At 37.3% G+C, this 19121-nt stretch overlaps 1 protein-coding gene and 1 non-coding gene across 10 annotated transcripts in view; one reads left to right on the plus strand and one right to left on the minus strand.

Moving 5' to 3' along the window:
- Positions 1 to 19121, minus strand: part of Cdk12 (cyclin dependent kinase 12) — an 86838-nt gene that overhangs the window by 59269 nt on the left and 8448 nt on the right. For 8 of the 9 annotated variants that reach the window (XM_076871529.1, XM_076871527.1, XM_076871525.1 and 5 more), the window contains exons 2-5: positions 17255 to 18139; positions 6937 to 7113; positions 5016 to 5155; positions 1057 to 1227 (exon numbers count right to left, since the gene is read on the minus strand). In XM_076871529.1, the coding sequence (XP_076727644.1) occupies positions 1057 to 1227; positions 5016 to 5155; positions 6937 to 7113; positions 17255 to 18139 (1373 nt within the window). The remainder of the gene's footprint in view (positions 1 to 1056; positions 1228 to 5015; positions 5156 to 6936; positions 7114 to 17254; positions 18140 to 19121) is intronic. The other variant, XM_076871523.1, reaches the window with a different exon arrangement.
- On the plus strand, positions 16512 to 16582 carry Trnaa-ugc (transfer RNA alanine (anticodon UGC)). The gene has a single exon. It is a non-coding gene; the product is annotated as a tRNA-Ala (tRNA).

Consider the following 19121-nt stretch of genomic DNA (forward strand, 5'->3'; position numbering starts at 1 on the left):
CAAAAGTTACAACTCCAATAATCAAACCATTATGTGATCTGATGAAAATATTTTTAGAAAACACCTGCACTGAGTAGAGAAAAGAGAATGGGAGAGGGAAGAGGGAAGAGAAGACAGTGAGGAAGGGGACTGAAATCAAATTCCATGCATGTATGATTTTGTCAAAATGAACACAAGTACTATGTATAACTATAATGCTCTAAAACAAAAACAAAAATCTTGCTTTGAATTTCTAAACTATATCAATGCAAAACTGTTATAAAAATATGGATGCATATAGACAATAACAAACAGTGACGATGTAACCATGAGAGTAATGGATAAATCTGGTTCTGGATGTTTTTTTGGCAATATTGGGTAAAAGGAGCATTCTACCACTGAACTACATCCCCAATCCTTTTATTGAGTCAAGGATTTGCTAAATTGCCCAGCCCCCCAAATTGCTAGGATTACAGGTGTGCGTATGAGTAACCCTGCCTAAATAATCTGGGTTTTAATGTCAATTACTATTTTAAATTTTGTAAAAACAAAAACAAAACCCCCACAAAATGTTATATCAAGCCCTGGGATTGAGCCCCAGAGCTACACATAAACAAACAAAAATCTGGATAAGTTTATCTGCTGGCTTTATAAGGTGTTACAGCACACCCTACATACCTAAATGCATATTTAAATATTGACAATGATGCTTAAAAAGTATACAGAGTGGGCTGGGGTTGTGGCTCAGCGGTAGAGCGCTCGCCTCGCATGTTCAAGACCCTAGGTTCGATCCTCAGCACCACATAAAATTAAACAAGTGAAATAAAGGTGTTGTGTCCAACTACAACTAAAAAATAAAATAAAAAGTAAAAAAAGTATACAGAGTATATTGATGCAAAATGGACACTATAAAAAAATCAACACCATTTGGCACAATCTGCCAACATCTTAAATCTGGAATAGATTCAAGGAAAAAGCTAGACTTCAACACAACCTGTTTAAAAATTCACATAGGAAAACAAGCTAAGAGAGGAAAATAAAAAAAAATCCTGTAGACACATGATTCATTGCTAGTACCTTTGTCCTTCTTGAAATCCAGTGCATCTTGTTTATCTGTAACAATTTCCTTCATGTTAACAACACTTCGGTGGATTAACTGACGAAGAATTTTGATCTCACGAATGGCTGTAATTGGGAATCCCTCTTTCTCATTGTCTAATCGCACCTTCTTCAGAGCTACTAGTTCTCCTGCCAAAACAAATTCAACATTTTTTAATATATATTTTTTTAGTTATAAGTAAATACAATACCTTTATTTTATTTTATTTTTATTATTATTATTTTTTTAATATTTATTTATTTTTTTAGTTCTCGGCGGACACAACATCTTTGTTTGTATGTGGTGCTGAGGATCGAACCCGGGCCGCACGCATGCCAGGCAAGCACACTACCGCTTGAGCCACATCCCCAGCCCCTTTATTTTATTTTTATGTGGTGCTGAGGATTGAACCCAGTGCTTCACATGTGCTAGGTGAGCACTCTACCGCTGAGCCACAACTCCAGCCCAAATTTAACAGTTTTTATCCACAATCATGAACCAGTATTATATGCCCTTGTTCTAAAAGACTCTTAATACCTATTTTTATTTCCTTAAAAAAAAAAAAAAAAAAATCCTGCCAGAGGCAGTGACACTTGCCTACAATACCAGTGATTGGGAGGCTAAGGCAAGAGTACTTCAAGTTCAAGGCCAAACTCAGCAAATTAGTGAAGCCCTCAGCAATCTAGAAAGACCCTAAAGAGTGGGAATGTAGCTCAGTGGTAGAGCTCCCCTGAATTAAAGCTCCAGCACCAAAAACAAAAACTTACATTTCCCATTCTTTCTTTTCTTTTTCGGTATTAGGGACTCAATTTACCCTAAGAATGCACCCTAACACTGAACTACATCCCATACCCTATTTATTGATTTTTATTCATTCATTCATTCATTCATTCATTCATTCATTTACGCATGCTGGGGATTGAATCCAGGGTCTTCTGCATGCAAGGCAAGCACACTACCAACTGAGGGATATCCCCTGCCCCCACTATGTTCTTTATGTTCTTTTCTTCACTTTTTTTGATAAGGAATTGAATCCAGAAGCACTTTGCCATTGAGCTACATCCCCGTCCTTTCTATTTTTCTTTTTCTTTTTTTGGTACTAGGGGTTGAACTCACGTGCACTGTGACCACTGAGCCACATCCCCAGTCCTATTTTTTTGTATTTGATTTAGAGACAGGGTCTCACTGAGTTGCTTAGCATCTCACTTTTGCTAAGGCTGGCTTTGAACTCTTGATTCCCCTGCCTCAGCCTCCCGAGAAACTGGAATTACAGGTGTGCACCACTGTTCTTAGTTTATATTTTTATTTTGAGACAGGGTCTCACTAAACTGCTAAGGGGCTCACTAAGTTGCTACAGTTGGCCTCAAACTTCCTGCCTCAATCGTCTATGGGAACTATGTTCCTTTCTTGTCAAATGTATTTTTTTTAATTTGGATTTGTTATTTCCAAATTCAGTTAGGCCTAAAAGTTTGTATTATTAAAACATACCAATAATTAAATATTTCATTTTAAATTTCAAGAACTTCTCCCCTACATTTACAAGTTTTATTTTCTCACTTTTAAAATTTCCAGGGAGCAACCAGGCATGGTGGTACATACCTGTAATCCCAGCGATTTGGGAGGCTGAGGTAGGAAGATCGCAAGTTGAGGCCAGCCTCAGCAATTCAACAAGACCCAATCTCACAGTAAAAAATTAAAAGGATAGACTGGGTTTGTGGCTCAGTAGCAGAGTACTTGCCTAGCATGTGTGAGGCACTGGGTTCAATTCTCAGAACCATATAAATAAATGAAATAAAGGTACATCAACAACTAATAAAATTTTTTTAAAAAAGTCTATCAACAACTAAAAAAAAAATATATATATAGATAGATAGATAGATAGATAGATAGCTGGGCACAGTGGCACATACCTATAATCCCAGCAGCTCAAAGGCTGATACAGGAGGATTTCGAGTTCAAAGCCAGCCTCAGCAATGGTGAGGCACTAAGCAATTCAGTGAGACTCTGTCTCTAAATAAATAACAAAATAGGGCTGGGGATGCAGCTCAATAGTTGAGTGTCCCTAAATTCAATACCTGTTACCAAAAAATTAAAATTAAATTAAAAAAAGGACTCTGGATATAGTTCAGTGGTAAACTTCTCTTAAGTTTAATTAGCAGTCCTAAATAAATAAATAAATTTATTTATTTATTTCCAGGAAACTACAGAATGTTAGAATGAACCATAAGGGCTGGAGATTTGGCTCAAGCGGTAGCGCGCTCGCCTGGCATGCGTGCGGCCCGGGTTCAATCCTCAGCACCACATACAAACAAAGATGTTGTGTCCACCAAGAACTAAAAAATAAATATTAAAAAAAAAAAATTTAAAAAAAAAAAAAAAAAAAAAGAATGAACCATAAAAAGAGGACTTTGGTTTTTTTTTTTAGTACTGGGGATTTAACTTGGGGCAGTCTACCAATGAGCCACATGCCCATCTCTCTTTTATTTTTTGAGACAGGGTCTTGCTAAGTTGCTTAGGACTGTAGCTGAGGTTGGCCTAAAACTTGAGATCCTCCTACTCAACATCGAGATTAAACTCAGGAGCACTTGTCCACTGAGACACATCCCCAGCCGTATTTTGTATTTTATTTAGAGACAGGGTCTCACTGAGTTGGTAAGTGCCTCGACACTGCTGAGGCTGGCTTTGAACTAGGGATAATCCTGTCTTAGCCTCCTGAGCACTGGGATTACAGGTGTACAATACAGTGCCCGATTAAGAGAAAGGTTTTAAAAGAACAATTATTGTGTGCTAGGTCTGGTGGCACAGGCCTATTATCCCAACGGGTTGGGAGGCTGAGGCAGAAGGTTTGCGATTTCAAAGCCAGTCTAAGCAATGGTGAGGAATGAATGAAGCAACTCAGTGAGACCCTGTCTCTAAATAAAATTACAAAATAGGGCTTGGGATGTCGCTCAGTGCCCAAGTTCAATCTCTAGTACCAAAAAAAAAAAAATTTTTTTAAAGAATAATTATTGTACAGTTCTCTTTCTATGTCCATAAGTTCTACATATATAGATTCAACAAATTGTGGATTAAACCTATGGAGGGGAAATATTGTGCCTATACTGATTATGTATAGATGTTACTCTTGATTTACGTAACTTTGCCTTGAATTAGGTACTGTAAGTACTCTATGGATGATTTAAAGTATACAGAAGGATGTGAACAGGCATAAAAGCAAATATCATGCCATTTTACATAAGAGACTTGAGTATTTGCAGATTTTGATAGGAAAGGTCCTGAAATGAGGGGCTGGGGTGGTGGCTCAGTGGTAGAGTGCTCGCCAAGCACATATGAGGCACTGGGTTCGATCCTTGACACCACATAAAATCAAACTAATGTATCCACCTAAAACTAAAGATAAATAAATATTAAAAAAGAAAAAAAAAAAGTCCTGAAATGAATACCTCACCCCGCTTCTAGTACTGGGGATTAAACCCAGGGACTCACACATGGTAGGCAAGTGCTCTACCACTAATCTACATCTCTAGCTTCACTTTCCCTGCTTTTTCATAATTGTGACAGGGTCTTGTTAAACTGCCCAGACTGGCTTCAAATTGACAAATCTTCTGCCTCAGACTCTTGAGTAGCTGGGATTACAGGCATGTATCACAGAGCCTGGCTGCAGTTTTCTTTTAAAAAATGTTAGTCTATTTAATAACTTTTGGCAATCAAATTAAATTAAAAGACAAAATTTGTTTTTGATAATCCTCTTAAGACAATGAGATTTGGGGCTGGGGATATAGCTCAGCTGGTAGAATGCTTGCCTCACACACACAAGGCCTGGGTTCAGTCCCCAGCACCTCACACACACACACACACACACACACACACACACAAAAAAAAAATTAGATTTGTTAAACTGTTAACCCAACATCAAAGCTTTTATGGCAATATTTACCTGTGTCTTTGTCCTTGGCTTTATATACTTGGCCATAGGTTCCCTCTCCAATAATCCCAATAATATCAAACTTGTCCACACATCGTTTCCCCCAGTCACTTTCTGTTTGTCGTCTTTCTCCATAACGAGGACAACAAATTCTAAAAATAAAAATAGTTACAAATGTTATTTTTTCATGATGACTCCACTGGCTCCTGTATCGCCATCACCATCTTTGACAGAAAATCTTTAATAAAACATGATATTTTACACAATTAAATGTGTGTCTAACTCCTGAATTGTCTAAAATTTTTTATTGAAAAAGCAGAAGTCAAATGATATAAAATAGCTTAAAAAAATCTCTGACAATAAGAGTTAGAATTCTGGCTTCAGGAAGACTGGGGATCAAATAATAAGTTGGTTGCTCAACTTCTGATCTCTCTTCAATACTGGCTTCAGTTATAAAATGGGGAAAGAATCCCTATATCCTAGGCTTACTGTGAAAATAAAATATAAAACTTTGGCAGTTAACATATGCTTAATATTTGGTAACAGGGGCTGGGGATGTGGCTCAAGCGGTAGTGCGCTCGCCTGGCATGCGTGTGGCCCGGGGTTCGATACTCAGCACCACATACAAACAAAGATGTTGTGTCTGCCGAAAACTAAAAAAAAATAAATATTTAAAAATTTTAAAAAAATATATATTTGGTAACTATTTTTATTAACAGAGAAATTAAATCAATAAAAATAGACCCAGTTTACACTATATTTACATTGTGACAATTTATATGCTTTTTGGGGAAAAAAATAATATTTCATTAATGTGTGCATGTTGGCACCCTGAATTAAAAGGGCTTTTTACTTCTTTACCACTGTTTGTATCATGAACTCAAAAGACACAATGAGGGCTGGGGTTGGAGCTCAGCGGTAGAGCACTTGCCTAGCTTGTGCGAGGCCCTGGTTCAAATCCCCAGTATCACATAAATATAAATAAATAAAATAAAGGTATTGTGCCCAACTACAACTAAAAGGAAAAATTTAAAAAAAAAAAGACAATAAAATCACTCAATATGGATTTGGGAATTTATTACTTTTCTAAAAACCTAGCCACGTTATCTGTGGGACCAGATAAAAGGGTTTTCCTAAAGAGTGTTTTGACTGTAAAAATATACTTCAGAAGCTGGGCTTGGTGGCACACACCTATAGCAGCTTGGGAGGCTGAGGTAGGAGGATCATGAGTTCAAAGCCACCCTCAGAGGGCTGGAGTTATGGCTCAGTGGTAGAGTGATGGCCTAGTATTCGTAAAGCACTGGGTTCAGTTCTCAGCACCACACAAAATAAATAAAATAAAGGTATTTTGTCTGTCTACAATTAAAAAAAAAAAAAAAAATCTAGCCTCAACAACAGCAAGGCACTAACCAACTCAGTGAGACCCTGTCAATAAATAAAATACAAAATAGGGCTGGGGATGTGGCTAAGTGCCCCCGAGTTCAATCCCCAGTACCAAAAGATTTAAAAAATATACACACACACACGCGTGCGCACACACACACATTAAGACCAGACATCACTGTCTTTTAATTATTCATTTGAGGGGGGGCAGGTACTGGGGATGGAACACATGTGTTCAATCCTTACCAACAGGGTGCCAACATGCACACACTGGATGCTTTACCAGAGAACTAATCTCCAGTCCATTTTATTTTTTCTTTTGAGACAGGGTCTTCCTAAAATTGCTGAGGGCCTTGCTAAGTTGCTGAAGATGGCATCAAACTTGCAATTCTCTTGCCTCAGAATCCTAAGTTCCTGGGATAACAGGCATAAGCCCCTGGACTTGCTGGGAGCAAACTTCTATGACCTTACTGATATGTGTTGTAGAAAAACACTTAGGTACAAAAGTAAGCAAGACAACTATTAAAGACAGACTCCCCCCAAAACTCACTTTGGTCTCTTTTTGTATGGTTGCTGAGGTGGTGTAATTGCCTTTGGCTCTGGAGAGTCTGGGGGAGATGGATCCCCACCAGGGAGCTCAGGAGGGAGAGGGAGGTCGGTGAGTAAGTGACGTGTCCTCTGTTCCTTCTCTTTCTTTACAGGTTTTGAAGGAAGAATTTCTTTTGGGCTAAATAATAGAGGGGAAGAAAAAGATTGTCAATTACTTAAGAGATATGTAAATAAAACTTCACAAAGAAGGTAATAATGCCTAGCTATTAAAATATTTCAACGATTTTACTTTTAAGGAAAAAACCTGTAATGTAACACAAGAAATTAAGTTTATCAGAGCTAAGCAAATTGGAATTTTGCAAAAAGAGATATCTACAGCATACTAAAGAAACAATTAAAAAATTTGATATTATTTACACTTTCTTTATAAATTCTTTCCTCAATATCTTTAGATTTTTATGAAGATGTAATAAAATGCAAGAATTAATCTCTGAATTCACAATGTATCACTGCAACTCATAGAATTTACCAAACCTACTCTATACTTAAATCAACAAAGATTTTTAAAAAATGAATGAAAACTCAATAACTTAAAAACTACTTTATTATTAAAAATATAGAAGGAACTTGGAAAAAAGAAGTTACAGTGTTTTATAAGAAATACAATTAAGTTAGGGGCTTGGGGTTGTAACTCAGCAGTAGAGTGCTCGCCTAGCATGCATGAGGCACTGGGTTCAATCCTCAGTACCACATAACAATAAATAAAATAAAGGTATTGTGTCAATCTACAACTAAAATAATAATAATAATAATAATAATAACAACAACAACAACAAAGAAATATAACTTCATTGGAAATCAAAACTAGTGGAAAATATACTGAATTATTCTATTTGGAAACAGAATGCAGCAACCATCTCCGATCAGATAAAATAAACAAATAATTCTAAAAATGAGAAAAAGAATCCAAGCAATTATTTCAGAATCATTTAAGCAACTGGTGATTAACATGATAGCCACACCAAATTATAACAGTAAATGGGAAGGGGAAAAAAAAAAGATTTCTTTCCTGGAATAAATAGAAGAGTCAGTTTTGGACCCAATTTTTTAAACCATCTATTTTTTGGTGGGGAGGCAGTGGGGATGAAATCAGGGGCACTCAACTTCTGACCCACATCCCCAGCCCTATTTTGTATTTATTTATTTATTTAATTAACATTTATTTTTTAGTCATAGTCGGACATAATACCTTTATCTTATTGATTTATATGTGGTGCTGAGAATCGATCCCTCCCATGAGTTAGGCAAGCACTCTACCGCTGAGCCACAACCCCAATCCCCCTATTTTGTATTTATTTAGACAGCTTTTACTGAGGCTGGCTTTGAATTTACAATACTCCTGCCTCTGCCTTCCAAGTCACTGGGTAAACTATCTAAATTTACTTATTTATAAGATTAATTTTGTGCCATGCACACCCTCAGCAGACATCTACAGTGCAGTACACTAATTCATGCCTACAAATAAACTAGGCTACTTATCAATTCTTTTCTATTCCTTCAAATTATCAGAAAGTTGAAAAGAATTTGATAATCTTAACAACTCCAAGATCCTCTATTTTTCTGATCATGAATACTTTCTGAAACCATAAAAAAACAGGCATATCCCCTGCAATGTCTTTTTTCTTTCCTTTTTTTTTTTTTTAATTTTCTATGCTGAGACAGGGTTTCGCTAAGTTGCTGCAGTTGGCCTCTAACTTGTTATTCTGTCTCAGCCTCCTGTATCACTGGGATTATAGGTATGTGCCATTACATCTGGCCCTCATAAAAAAATCATTATAAAACATCTTGCTGCTCTTTGTGTGTGAAATTCTCTTTCCCATGAAAGAATATTATTTATTTAAAATACAAGAACACAATTTCAAGAGCTATTAATTCTTACTAATTTCTATCATTTTAATCCCTTGTAAACAGAGCAATAGAATGTATATTAGTTTGTATCATACATCAACTAGAAGTAGGTAGTTAATGGAGTACAGAATAATCATCTGAAACATTATGAATTTCTAGTAGAGATGAACACACATCACAATCTACACTCACATTTTTCTACCATGGTAAAAAAGCCCATTACCAGAAAAGTCTTCAGTAAGGTATACAATATAGATTTTTTATTTTTTTATATTGGTGATTGAATCCAGGGGAACTTTACCACTGAGCTTCATCCTCAATCCTTTTTTTATTTTATGACAGAGTCTCACTAAGTTACTGAGAGTCTAAGTTACCCACGCTGTCCTTGAACTTGTAATCCTCCTGTCTCAGCCTCCAAAGTTGCTGTGATTACAGGTATGCACCAGTGTGCCTGCTATTGCAATACAGATATTTAAAATTTCTTCTCATTTAGTCAGGCATGGTAGCATAGGCCTATAATTCCAGCCACGTAACAGAATGAGGCAGGAGGATTACAGATTTGAAGCCAGCCTCAGCAATGCAAACTAGTGAGACCCTGTCTCAAAAATAAAATGGGCCGGGATGTGGATCAGTGATTAAGTGCCCCTGGGTTCTATCCTTGGTACCAAAAAAAATAAATAAAGAGATTTAAAATTTCTTCTTCTATAGCTAGTATATTCAGGGAAGGAAAATTCATAATTTCTCAATTATTATTAGGTATTATTTTTCATTCTTTATTTTAATAATCTTTTTTTTTTGTACAAAGGATTGAACCCAGGCACATTTAACCTCTTAGGTACATCTCTACCCCCTTTTTATACATTATTTTGAGACAGGGGGTCTTTCTAAATTGTTAAGGCTAGCTCTGAACTTGTGATCTTCCTACCTCAGTCCCCCAAAATGCTGGAATTACAGGCATGTGCCACCATACCCAGCATAAGAAATTCTTTTTTGTGGTCCCAGGGCCTTGTGCATTGTGCATATAAGGCAAGTACTCTATCAGCTGAGCTATATCCCTAGGCCTCAGATATTCTTTTTAATTAAAATCTTAATTCCTCATGATTTGGGAATCAATTTTGTTAGTTCTGATTCACCAGAAGAAAGATAAACATCAAAGGATCTGAACTATGAATTGTCTAACCATTGCTACTGAAGTAAGTTTAACACATGTTTTATATTGAGGCTTTATTTTCTACAAAGTTTACTTCATGGGTTCATATAATAAAGTTCACTACTATGAAAAATGTACATTCCTTCTAAAACTCTACATTTTCACATATTTATTTTAAGAAGGAAAGAGTGTTTGATAGGATATATACTACCAGTTCAGGATACACAATATGAATAAAGGTGAAATCCTGTTTCAACAAATTCCAATGTACTAAACATGTTGGAAGTTTGGTAATAGACCTTCAAACTACAATATTTAACAACATTACAACCTTTAGTGTAGGACACTAAGTAAAAAGTAGCTTTATAAAGTAATGAAGACATGATAAAGAAGGGTTCTAATAAATGTCTTCTAATTGAAGTCAGTCACAGTGACTACTGCCTGTAATCCCATCTATATAGAAGGCTGATAGCAAGTTTAAGTCAGTCTGGGAAAAGCAGTGAGACTCCGCCTCAAAATGAAAAAGGGCTGGGCCTATAGCTTATTAATATAAAGTGCCCCTAACACTCAATCCCCAGTACTGGAAAAAATTTAAAAATAAAATAAAATAAATAAAAATAAAAATAAAATCAATCCTTCAAAGCCAGAAGAGTGGTGGTACACAACTATAAACCCAGCTGTTCAGGAAACGAAGGCAGAAGAATCACAAGTTTCATGTTACCTGAGCAATTCAGCAAATTCTTGTTTTAAAATAAAAAATAACAAGGGTTATAGATGTAGCTCAGGGGTAGAACATGTGCCATTAGTATCAATCAATCAATCAATAAATGCCCTGGGTTTAATACCTAGTAAAAAAAAAAGTCATTACTCCAGCTGGGCTCAATCTGTAATCCCAGTATTTTGGGAGGCTGAAGCAGAAGGATCTCAAGTTCAAAGCTAGCCTCAGCAATTCAGACCCTAAGCAACTTGGCAAAACTCTGTCTCCAAAAAGGACTGGGGCCAGGTGCAGTGGTGCACACCTATAATCCCAGCAGCTCAGGAGGCTGAGACAGGAGGATCACAAATTCAAAGCTAGCCTCAGCAAAAGCAAGGCCCTAAGCAACTCAGTGAGACCCTGTCTCTAAATAAAATACAAAACAAGATTGGGGATGGGGATATGGCTCAGTGGTTGAGTGGCCCTGAGTTCAAACCCCATACCAAAAAAAAAAAAAAATTGGGAATTTGGGGATGTGGATCAATGATTAAATGTCCTGGGTTCAATCCCTGGTAACCCCCCTACTTCCCCTCCCCAAAAAAGGTCATTACTTGAAGATTTAGTGCTAGGAAATGCTAAGTCCTACAGCAAGGGGCTAAGCAACTCAGTGAGACTCTTATCTCTAAGTAAAATAGAAAACAGGGCTAGAGATGTGGCTCAGTGGTCGAGTGCCCAAGTTCAATCCCAGATACCAAAAAAAAAGTCTTAATTTCCTGGCCAAATTTTAGAATCTGGATAATACATATGAATTTATGATAATGAGATTTAATTTTAGTTACAAAGTAAAGATTTGTAATATTTTCTGTTGTTATTAATAAAGAATATGCAATTTGTGAGCTGGGGTGTGGCTCAGTGGTAGAGTGCTTGCCTAGCATGCATGAAGCCCTGGGTTCAATTTCTATACTTCCAAAAAATAAGAATACACAATTTACTTATAAACCATCAAAAAGGATTTAATTTCTCAATTGCTGTTGTTGCTGATAGGAACTGAACCCAGGGCCCCAGGGCCTTATGTATGCTAGGCAAGTGCTCTCCTACTGAATTACTTCCCAAGTCCATTTTCAAATTTAATGGTATAAACTACTTGAAAAAATGATCATTTACCACCTTTCCCCAAAGCAGGTTATTTAATAAGTTATTTCAGCCAGGTATGGTGGTGCACGCCTATAATCCCACAGGCTCAGGAGGCTAAAGTAGGAGGATCTCAAGTTCAAAACCTGCCTGCCTCAGCAACTTAGGGAGACCCTTTAGTAGCTTAGCAAGACCCTATCTCAATGAATAAAGAGCAAGGGACATGGCTCAGTGGCTAAGCACCTAGGTTCAATGCCACATACAAAAGAAAAGTTATTTCACTGGTATTTGCAAACTTGTATTAAAAAATTTAAAGCCAGATGCAGAAGATTGAAGCAGAAACTTAGTGAGATCCTCAAAACAGAGCTGGGCATGGTGATGCATGCCTATAATTCCAGCAGCTCAAGAGGCTGAGGCAGGAGAATCAAGGGTTCATACCCAGCCTCAGCAACTTAGTGAGGCCTTACGTAACTTGGAGAGATCGTTTCAAAATAAAAAAAAAACAAACAAAAAAAGGCTGAGGATGTTGCTTAGTGGTTAAGTACCCACTGGGTTCAATCCCTGGTATGGGGTAGGCACTGGAAATAGAGATCCTCAAAATAAAAAATTAAAAAGCTGGCCGGGCATGGTGGCCCACACCTTAATCCCAGCGGCTGGGGCGGCTGAGACAATAAGACTATGAGTTCAAATAAAGCCAGCCTCAACAAAGGCAAGATGCTAAGCAACTCAGTGGGACCCTGTCTCTAAATAAAATACAAAATAGGTCTAGCGGTGTGGCTCAGTGGCTGAGTGCCCCTAGGTTCAATCCCTGGTACCAAAAAGGAAAAAAAAAAAAAAAGGTGATGATGTAGCTCAGTGGTACAGTGTCCCTGAGTTCAATCTCATTACCACAAAAGAAACAAAATTGGAGCTAGGGCTATGGCTCAGCAGTAGAGCACTTGTGCACATGCAAGGCCCTGGGTTTGCTCCTCAATACCACATAAAAATAAATAAAATAAAAAATAAATATTAAAAAAAGGGGCTGGGGTTGTAGCTCAGAGGTAGAGTGCTTGCTTCACACTTGTGAGGTACACTATGTTCAATCCTCAGCACAACATAAAATAAATAAATAAATAAATAAAGATATTGTGTCCATTAAAAAAAATATAAAAATAAGAAACAAACAAAACAAATGATCCAAGCACATTCTTCTAGCAAAATCCTAAAGCAAATGTGAATGATCATATAATCCCTTCATTTTTAAATTGTGTTTTTGCATTACTGGGGGTGGAAACCAGGGACACTTTACCACTAAGTTATATCCTAAATCCTTTCAAATTTTTAAGACTGAGGATGGCTTCCCTATCCTTTCTTTTCTACAAAGAACCCAATACTTTTAGAGATACACTTTTTAAGAGTAATGCAAGCACACTGGGCATGGTGGTACATGTCTGTAATCCCAGACACTGCGGAGAATGAAGCAGAAGATCACAAGATTAAGGCCAGCCTCAGCCACTTAAAAAAACCCTATCTCAAAAAAAAAAGGGTTAGGGATATAGCTCAATGGTAGAGTGATCCTGGACTTAATCCCCAGTACAAAAAACTAAAAATAAAATTGATAATTGAAAAAATTTTCATTTTCATTTTTCTATCTTCAGTAATTTACCTATATAAAAAAACTATAACTATAATAACACCTTTTAAAAATAATTACATTGCACTAGGAAATAAAATATATTTTCAGAATCAGAATTGCTATACAACAAATATAGTTTTGTTCACTTCATTCTCTCTTAAATATAATCTCAAGATAGCTACACATACATATAAGTAAATATTGAATGGTCTTACTTTACCCTTTTCCCCAATCTAAAAAACAGAAATCCCTGTGTGTCTTGTATCAAAATCATTGCACCTCACAAAATCTACACTCTACGCTGACACATGATAAGTTTAATAGCTACCTGTTGATTGGTTAATTCAAGAAAGCATTTTAAAATCATGATTCTTAGCCAGATCCTAATCACTATGTAAACTCTTAATGAAATTTTTGTGACTAGATATAGGATTCCTTTGAATAATGCTGAAGTACTTACTTCCTTTCCAACAAAAATGATAAAATCATGTATCTTTTATCTATAAAAAGTATACTGTGTACCTCAAACAACTTTTTCTACATAAAAAGGTTCTGTTTGGGGGCTGGGTTTTAGCTCAATGGTACTGAGTGCTTGCCTAGCATGTGTGAGGCACTGGGTTCGATCCTCAGAACCATTAAAAAATAATAAAATAAAGGTATATATTTTAAAAAAAGGTTTGTTTTCCTTTGTAGTTCTCAGGATAGAGTAGAATTCATAAATACCTATTAATATTAGAAAGAACATGTGTAAGCCAGCATGGTGGCACATGCCTGTACTGCTAATCACTTAGGAGTTTGAGGTAGGAACATGACAAGCTTGAAGCGACCTTGGGTCATTTAGCAAGATCTGTCACACACAAAAAAAAAGGGATGAGGGGGACACTGGGGCTGGGGCTCAGCGGGAGAGCGCTCATCTAGCATGTGTGAGACCCTGGGTTTGATCCTCAGTACCACATATAAATAAAGGTATTATGTCCAACTAAAAATAATAAATATTTAAAAAAGGGAGGTGGGTGGGGAATGCAGCTTAGAGATGGAGCACCTATCTACCCAGCATGCAAAATGCCCTGGGTTCAATCTCTAGCACCGAAGAAAGGAGAGGAAAGTTATGGGGGAAAGATGTGTGTGGAAATCTTCCTTAAAATCAGATTGACAACTACATGAATAAAAATAGAGCCATTCTTTTTGTTTGTTTCTCCATTACTGGGGACGGAATCCAGGGGCATTCTACCACTGAACTACATTCCCAGCATATATATATATAATATATATATTTATTTATTTATTTATTTATTTTAGTTCTACATGGGCACAATATATTTTGTTTATTTATTTTTATGTGGTGCCGAGAATCGAACCCAGTGCCTCATATATGCAAGGCAAACGCTCTGTCACTGAGCCACAACCCCAGCCTAACATTCCTGGTTTTTCTGATCTTTTATTTTAAGACAGGGCTTTCACTAAGTTCTAGGGATGGCTTTGAACTTGTGATTGTCTTGCCTCAGTCTCCCAGTCCCTGGGACCATAGTCTTTTGCATTGTACCTAGCAGTCATCCTTTTTTGGAGGAGAAAAGGGGCTGGTATTAGGGATTTAACCCAGGGACACTTTACCACTGAGCTGCATCCCCAACCCTGGTTGTTATTTTATTCTGAGACAGGTTCTTACTAAGTTGCCCAGAGCCTCACTAAGTTGCTGAAGCTGGCTTTGCACTTGTGATCTTCCTGCCTCAGCCTTCCAATTCACTGGTTTACAAGCAAGTGCCACTACATCTGGTCAGAGTCATTCTTTAAAACATTCTAGAGCTGTTCTTGGTGGTGCATGCTGTTGTCCCAGCTATTTTGAAGGGAAAGGTAGGAGGATCACAGAACCTAGGAGTATGAGTCCAGCCTGGACAATAATGCAAGATCCTGTCTCAAAAACAAACAAACAAAACAAAAAACAAAACTCTTTTCTTCCTTTCCATTTACTCTACTCATACAATCAGAATCATGTTTCATAATCATCTCAGTTTTCAATACTCAAAGAATTCATTAAAATTATTCTCATCATTCTGTTATGAATTGTATTCTAATTAGCAAAGATTCTACATATCATTCGTTCAGTTGTACCTTATAGGATAACTCTGAAAAAATCTTTTTTTTTTTTTTTCTTTTTTCCTTTGGTACTAGGGATTGAACCTAGAGGTGCTTTACCACTGAGCAACGTATTTTTTTATTTTGAGACATGGTCTTGCTGAGATGCTTAAGAACTTGCTAAATCGCTAAGACTGGCCTCAAATTGGCAATCCTCCTGCCTCAGTCTTCTGAGTCACTGGGATTACAAGCATGTGTCACTGTACCTGACCAAAGCTAAAATTTTTAAAGGTGGTGAAGTATTGTGGTTATACTGGAATATGTTACTATTAGGAGAGACATACTGATATATATAGAATATCATAACTACAGTTAAAATAAACGTGATAGACTGGGCATGGTGGCATACACCTATAATCCCAGAGACTCAGGAGACTGAGGCAGGAGGATTACAGGTTCAAGTCAGCCACAGGAACTTAGGAAGTCCCTAAGCAACTAAGAAAGACCCTGTCTCAAAATGAAAAATAAAAAGGGTTGGAGATGTGGCTCAGGGGTTAAGCACTCTGAGTTCAATCCCCAGTACCAAGAAAATAGTAAATGAAATAAAATAAATATGAAGAAAGTTAATAATTGGTGAACCAAGTAGAGCATAGGATTGTTAATTATATTGTTTATTTTTCTAAAGACACTAAAATTTTCAAAATAAAAATACAGATGAGGGCTGCAGATGTGGCTCAGTGGTAGGATGTTTGCCTAGCATGTATGAGGACCTGAGTTCAATCCTAGCATTGCAAAAAACAAACAAAAAAACAGAGGAATACTTTAAAAAAATCTGAATCAAAATTAGCCTTATCAGGGCTGGGGATGTGGCTCAAGTGGTAGCGCATTCGCCTGGCATATGCGAGGCACTGGGGTTCGATCCTCAGCACCACATAAAGATATTGTGTCCCCCTAAAACTAAAAAAATAAATATTAAAAAAAAAAAATTAGCCTTATCAGAGCTGAGGATATAGCTCAGTTGGTAGAGTGTTTGCCTTGCATGCACAAGGCCCTGGGTTCAATCCCTAGCATCACCACCCAAAAAACCCAGCCTTATCAATAAACCTATGAAAATGGGTTTAGTAGGCCTCAACTCCTAATTCTTTATTCCTAAGTAGTTATATCTTCAATATGAATTTTTCCACTTAGGGGGAAATCAAACCTCAAAAGCACTTTCTATTCATAAAAGCAATCTGAATAGCCATGCATTAGTAGTTTTTGGGGGGTCTAAAAACTACTAATTGAACTAGTAGGGAATTGAATCCAGGGGTGCTTTTCCACTGAGCTATGTCCCCAGACTACTTAAATTTGGAGATAGGGTCGTGCTAATTTGCTGTAGGTGGCCTCAAACTTGCGATTGCTTGTTTTAGCTAGCCAAGTCACCTGGATTACAGGTATGTACACTGTGCTCAACTCCATGAATTATTATTTTATTTTATTTTATTTTATTTTTTGGTACTAGGGATTAAACTAGAGGTGCTTAACCACTGAGCCACATCCCCACATTTATTTATTTTTTATTTTGAGACAGGGTCTTGCTAAGTTGCTTGGAGCTTTGCTAAGTTGCCAAGGTTGGCTTTGAACTCGCAATTCTCCTGCTTCAACCTCCTGAGCCAAAAAGCACTAGTTTTGACAAAGTTTAAAAACAGAAAACACATTACACTTAGATCAAAAGGGTTAATTTTTTTCCAGTTAACTATGGGACTTACCTATCGATGTCATCATCTCCAGGTAACAAGGGTGGGAGGGGCAGAGGAGGCAACGTGGAAGTTTTCAAGTGTGGAATAGCAGCTGTTACAGTTACTTGAGTCTTCATAGAAACCTGTACAGGGGGCTGAGAATTTGCCTGAGAGGACAGAGTAGATGTCCTTGGATGAGTAGAAGTGGGAAAAGTAGAACTACTAGGAATAGGAACCTGACTAAATGTTGGTTGGGGAGGAGGCAGAGGTGGTTGTTGTGGAATAGTTGGTAGTGGAGGCAAAGGTGGCAGAGGAGGTGTCTGAGGTGGAGGTGTAGTAGTTGGTAAAGGAGGTGGAGGAGAAGTAATTATGGGGAGAGGTGGAGGGGTCTCCTTTTCTGGTGTCTCTGTCTCCTTTGGAGTAACAATCTCCTCTTTCAGTGCTATGGGTTTAGAGTCTCTTGTTCCCTGTGCTTTCAAATCTTTAACAGGATGCTTCTCAGAGTTCTCATCCAACTTTACCTTTCCTGTATCTACAGAATTTTTGACCTCTGTATTTGAATGCGTTACATTCACCAGTTCAGTATCTGGGGCACATTTTTCCAATTTTACACCTCTGGGTAACTTTTTAGACTCCAAGCCTGAATCCTTAGCCTCCACTGAACTGTTCTCTTTCCTAGGTAAAAATATAGGTGAACCCTTTGATTCCTTTCCATCCATTTTTGCTGCAGCTGCAGCAGCTGCTCTCTCCTTCTTTTTTCTACTGAGTTCAGCTCCCAGGCTGGAATTCAGTGGAAGCCTGACTGGTGAGATACTGGAATGACGACTTCGTGACCCAGATCTCTTCTTTTTACTATGAGAAGATGAGTGTCTTGAATATGCAGGACTTCTACTTCTGGACTTCATGGATTTCCTACTGGAAAAGAAAAAGGCAATTTAAAATGGATAGACTATTGCAATATACTGAAGAAAGCAGATACGCAAAGCTATGGAAAACTTTCACTTTTTTTTCTCTCCTCGGTACTAGGGATTGAACCCAGGGCACTTTACCACTGAGCTACATCCCCAGTCCTATTTTATTTTGAGAGAGTCTCACCAAGTCACTGAGGGCCTTGCTAAACTGCCCAGGACTTCAAGCTTGCAATATTCTTATCTCAGCCTCCTGAGTCACTGGGATTACAGGCATGTGTCATGGCACCCAGCAGAACTAAAGTATTAAACCCATTTTGAGTAAATCCGTCCAAAAATAAATTAGGTACCATCAAAATAAAAGTTTCAGAAACCAGCCCAAATAAAAGGAGCCTAAGAAGACATGGAAATTAAATGTAATATCATGCTTAAGATCCTGGAACAGAAAATAGATATTAGGTAAAGACTGATCTGAATAAATTAGACTTCAATTAATAATTATGTTTCCATATTGATTATCTATAACAAAAGTACTACTCTAATATAATGTTAACAACAAGGAAAACTGGATATAGGCGTATATAAAAACTCCCCATAGCACTTTCACAATTTCTTTGTAAATTACTGGACATGATACCACATGCCTATAGTCCCAGAGACTCAGGAGGCTGAGGCAGAAGAATAGCAAATTTAAGGCCAGTCTGGACAACTCAGCAAAACCCTGCTTCAAAATAAAAAGGACTGGGGATGTAGCTCAGTGGTAAAGCACCCCAAAGTTCAATCCTGAGTATTACAACAATGTTTTCTATAAATCTAAAACTATCCTAAAATACAAGGTTCATTTAAAAAAATGGATAAGAGGAACTATGTTCCACAAAAACATATTTGAGTCATACAACACTAAAAATTGTTCGTTATTTAAATGAAGGAAGACAAAACAATACATTTCTTTCCCACATTGGAAAAGAAATAAATAGCCATATTCACAA

The sequence above is a fragment of the Callospermophilus lateralis genome, chromosome 11 (assembly GCF_048772815.1).
Source record: "Callospermophilus lateralis isolate mCalLat2 chromosome 11, mCalLat2.hap1, whole genome shotgun sequence".
In the NCBI taxonomy this organism is placed as follows: Eukaryota; Metazoa; Chordata; class Mammalia; order Rodentia; family Sciuridae; genus Callospermophilus; species Callospermophilus lateralis.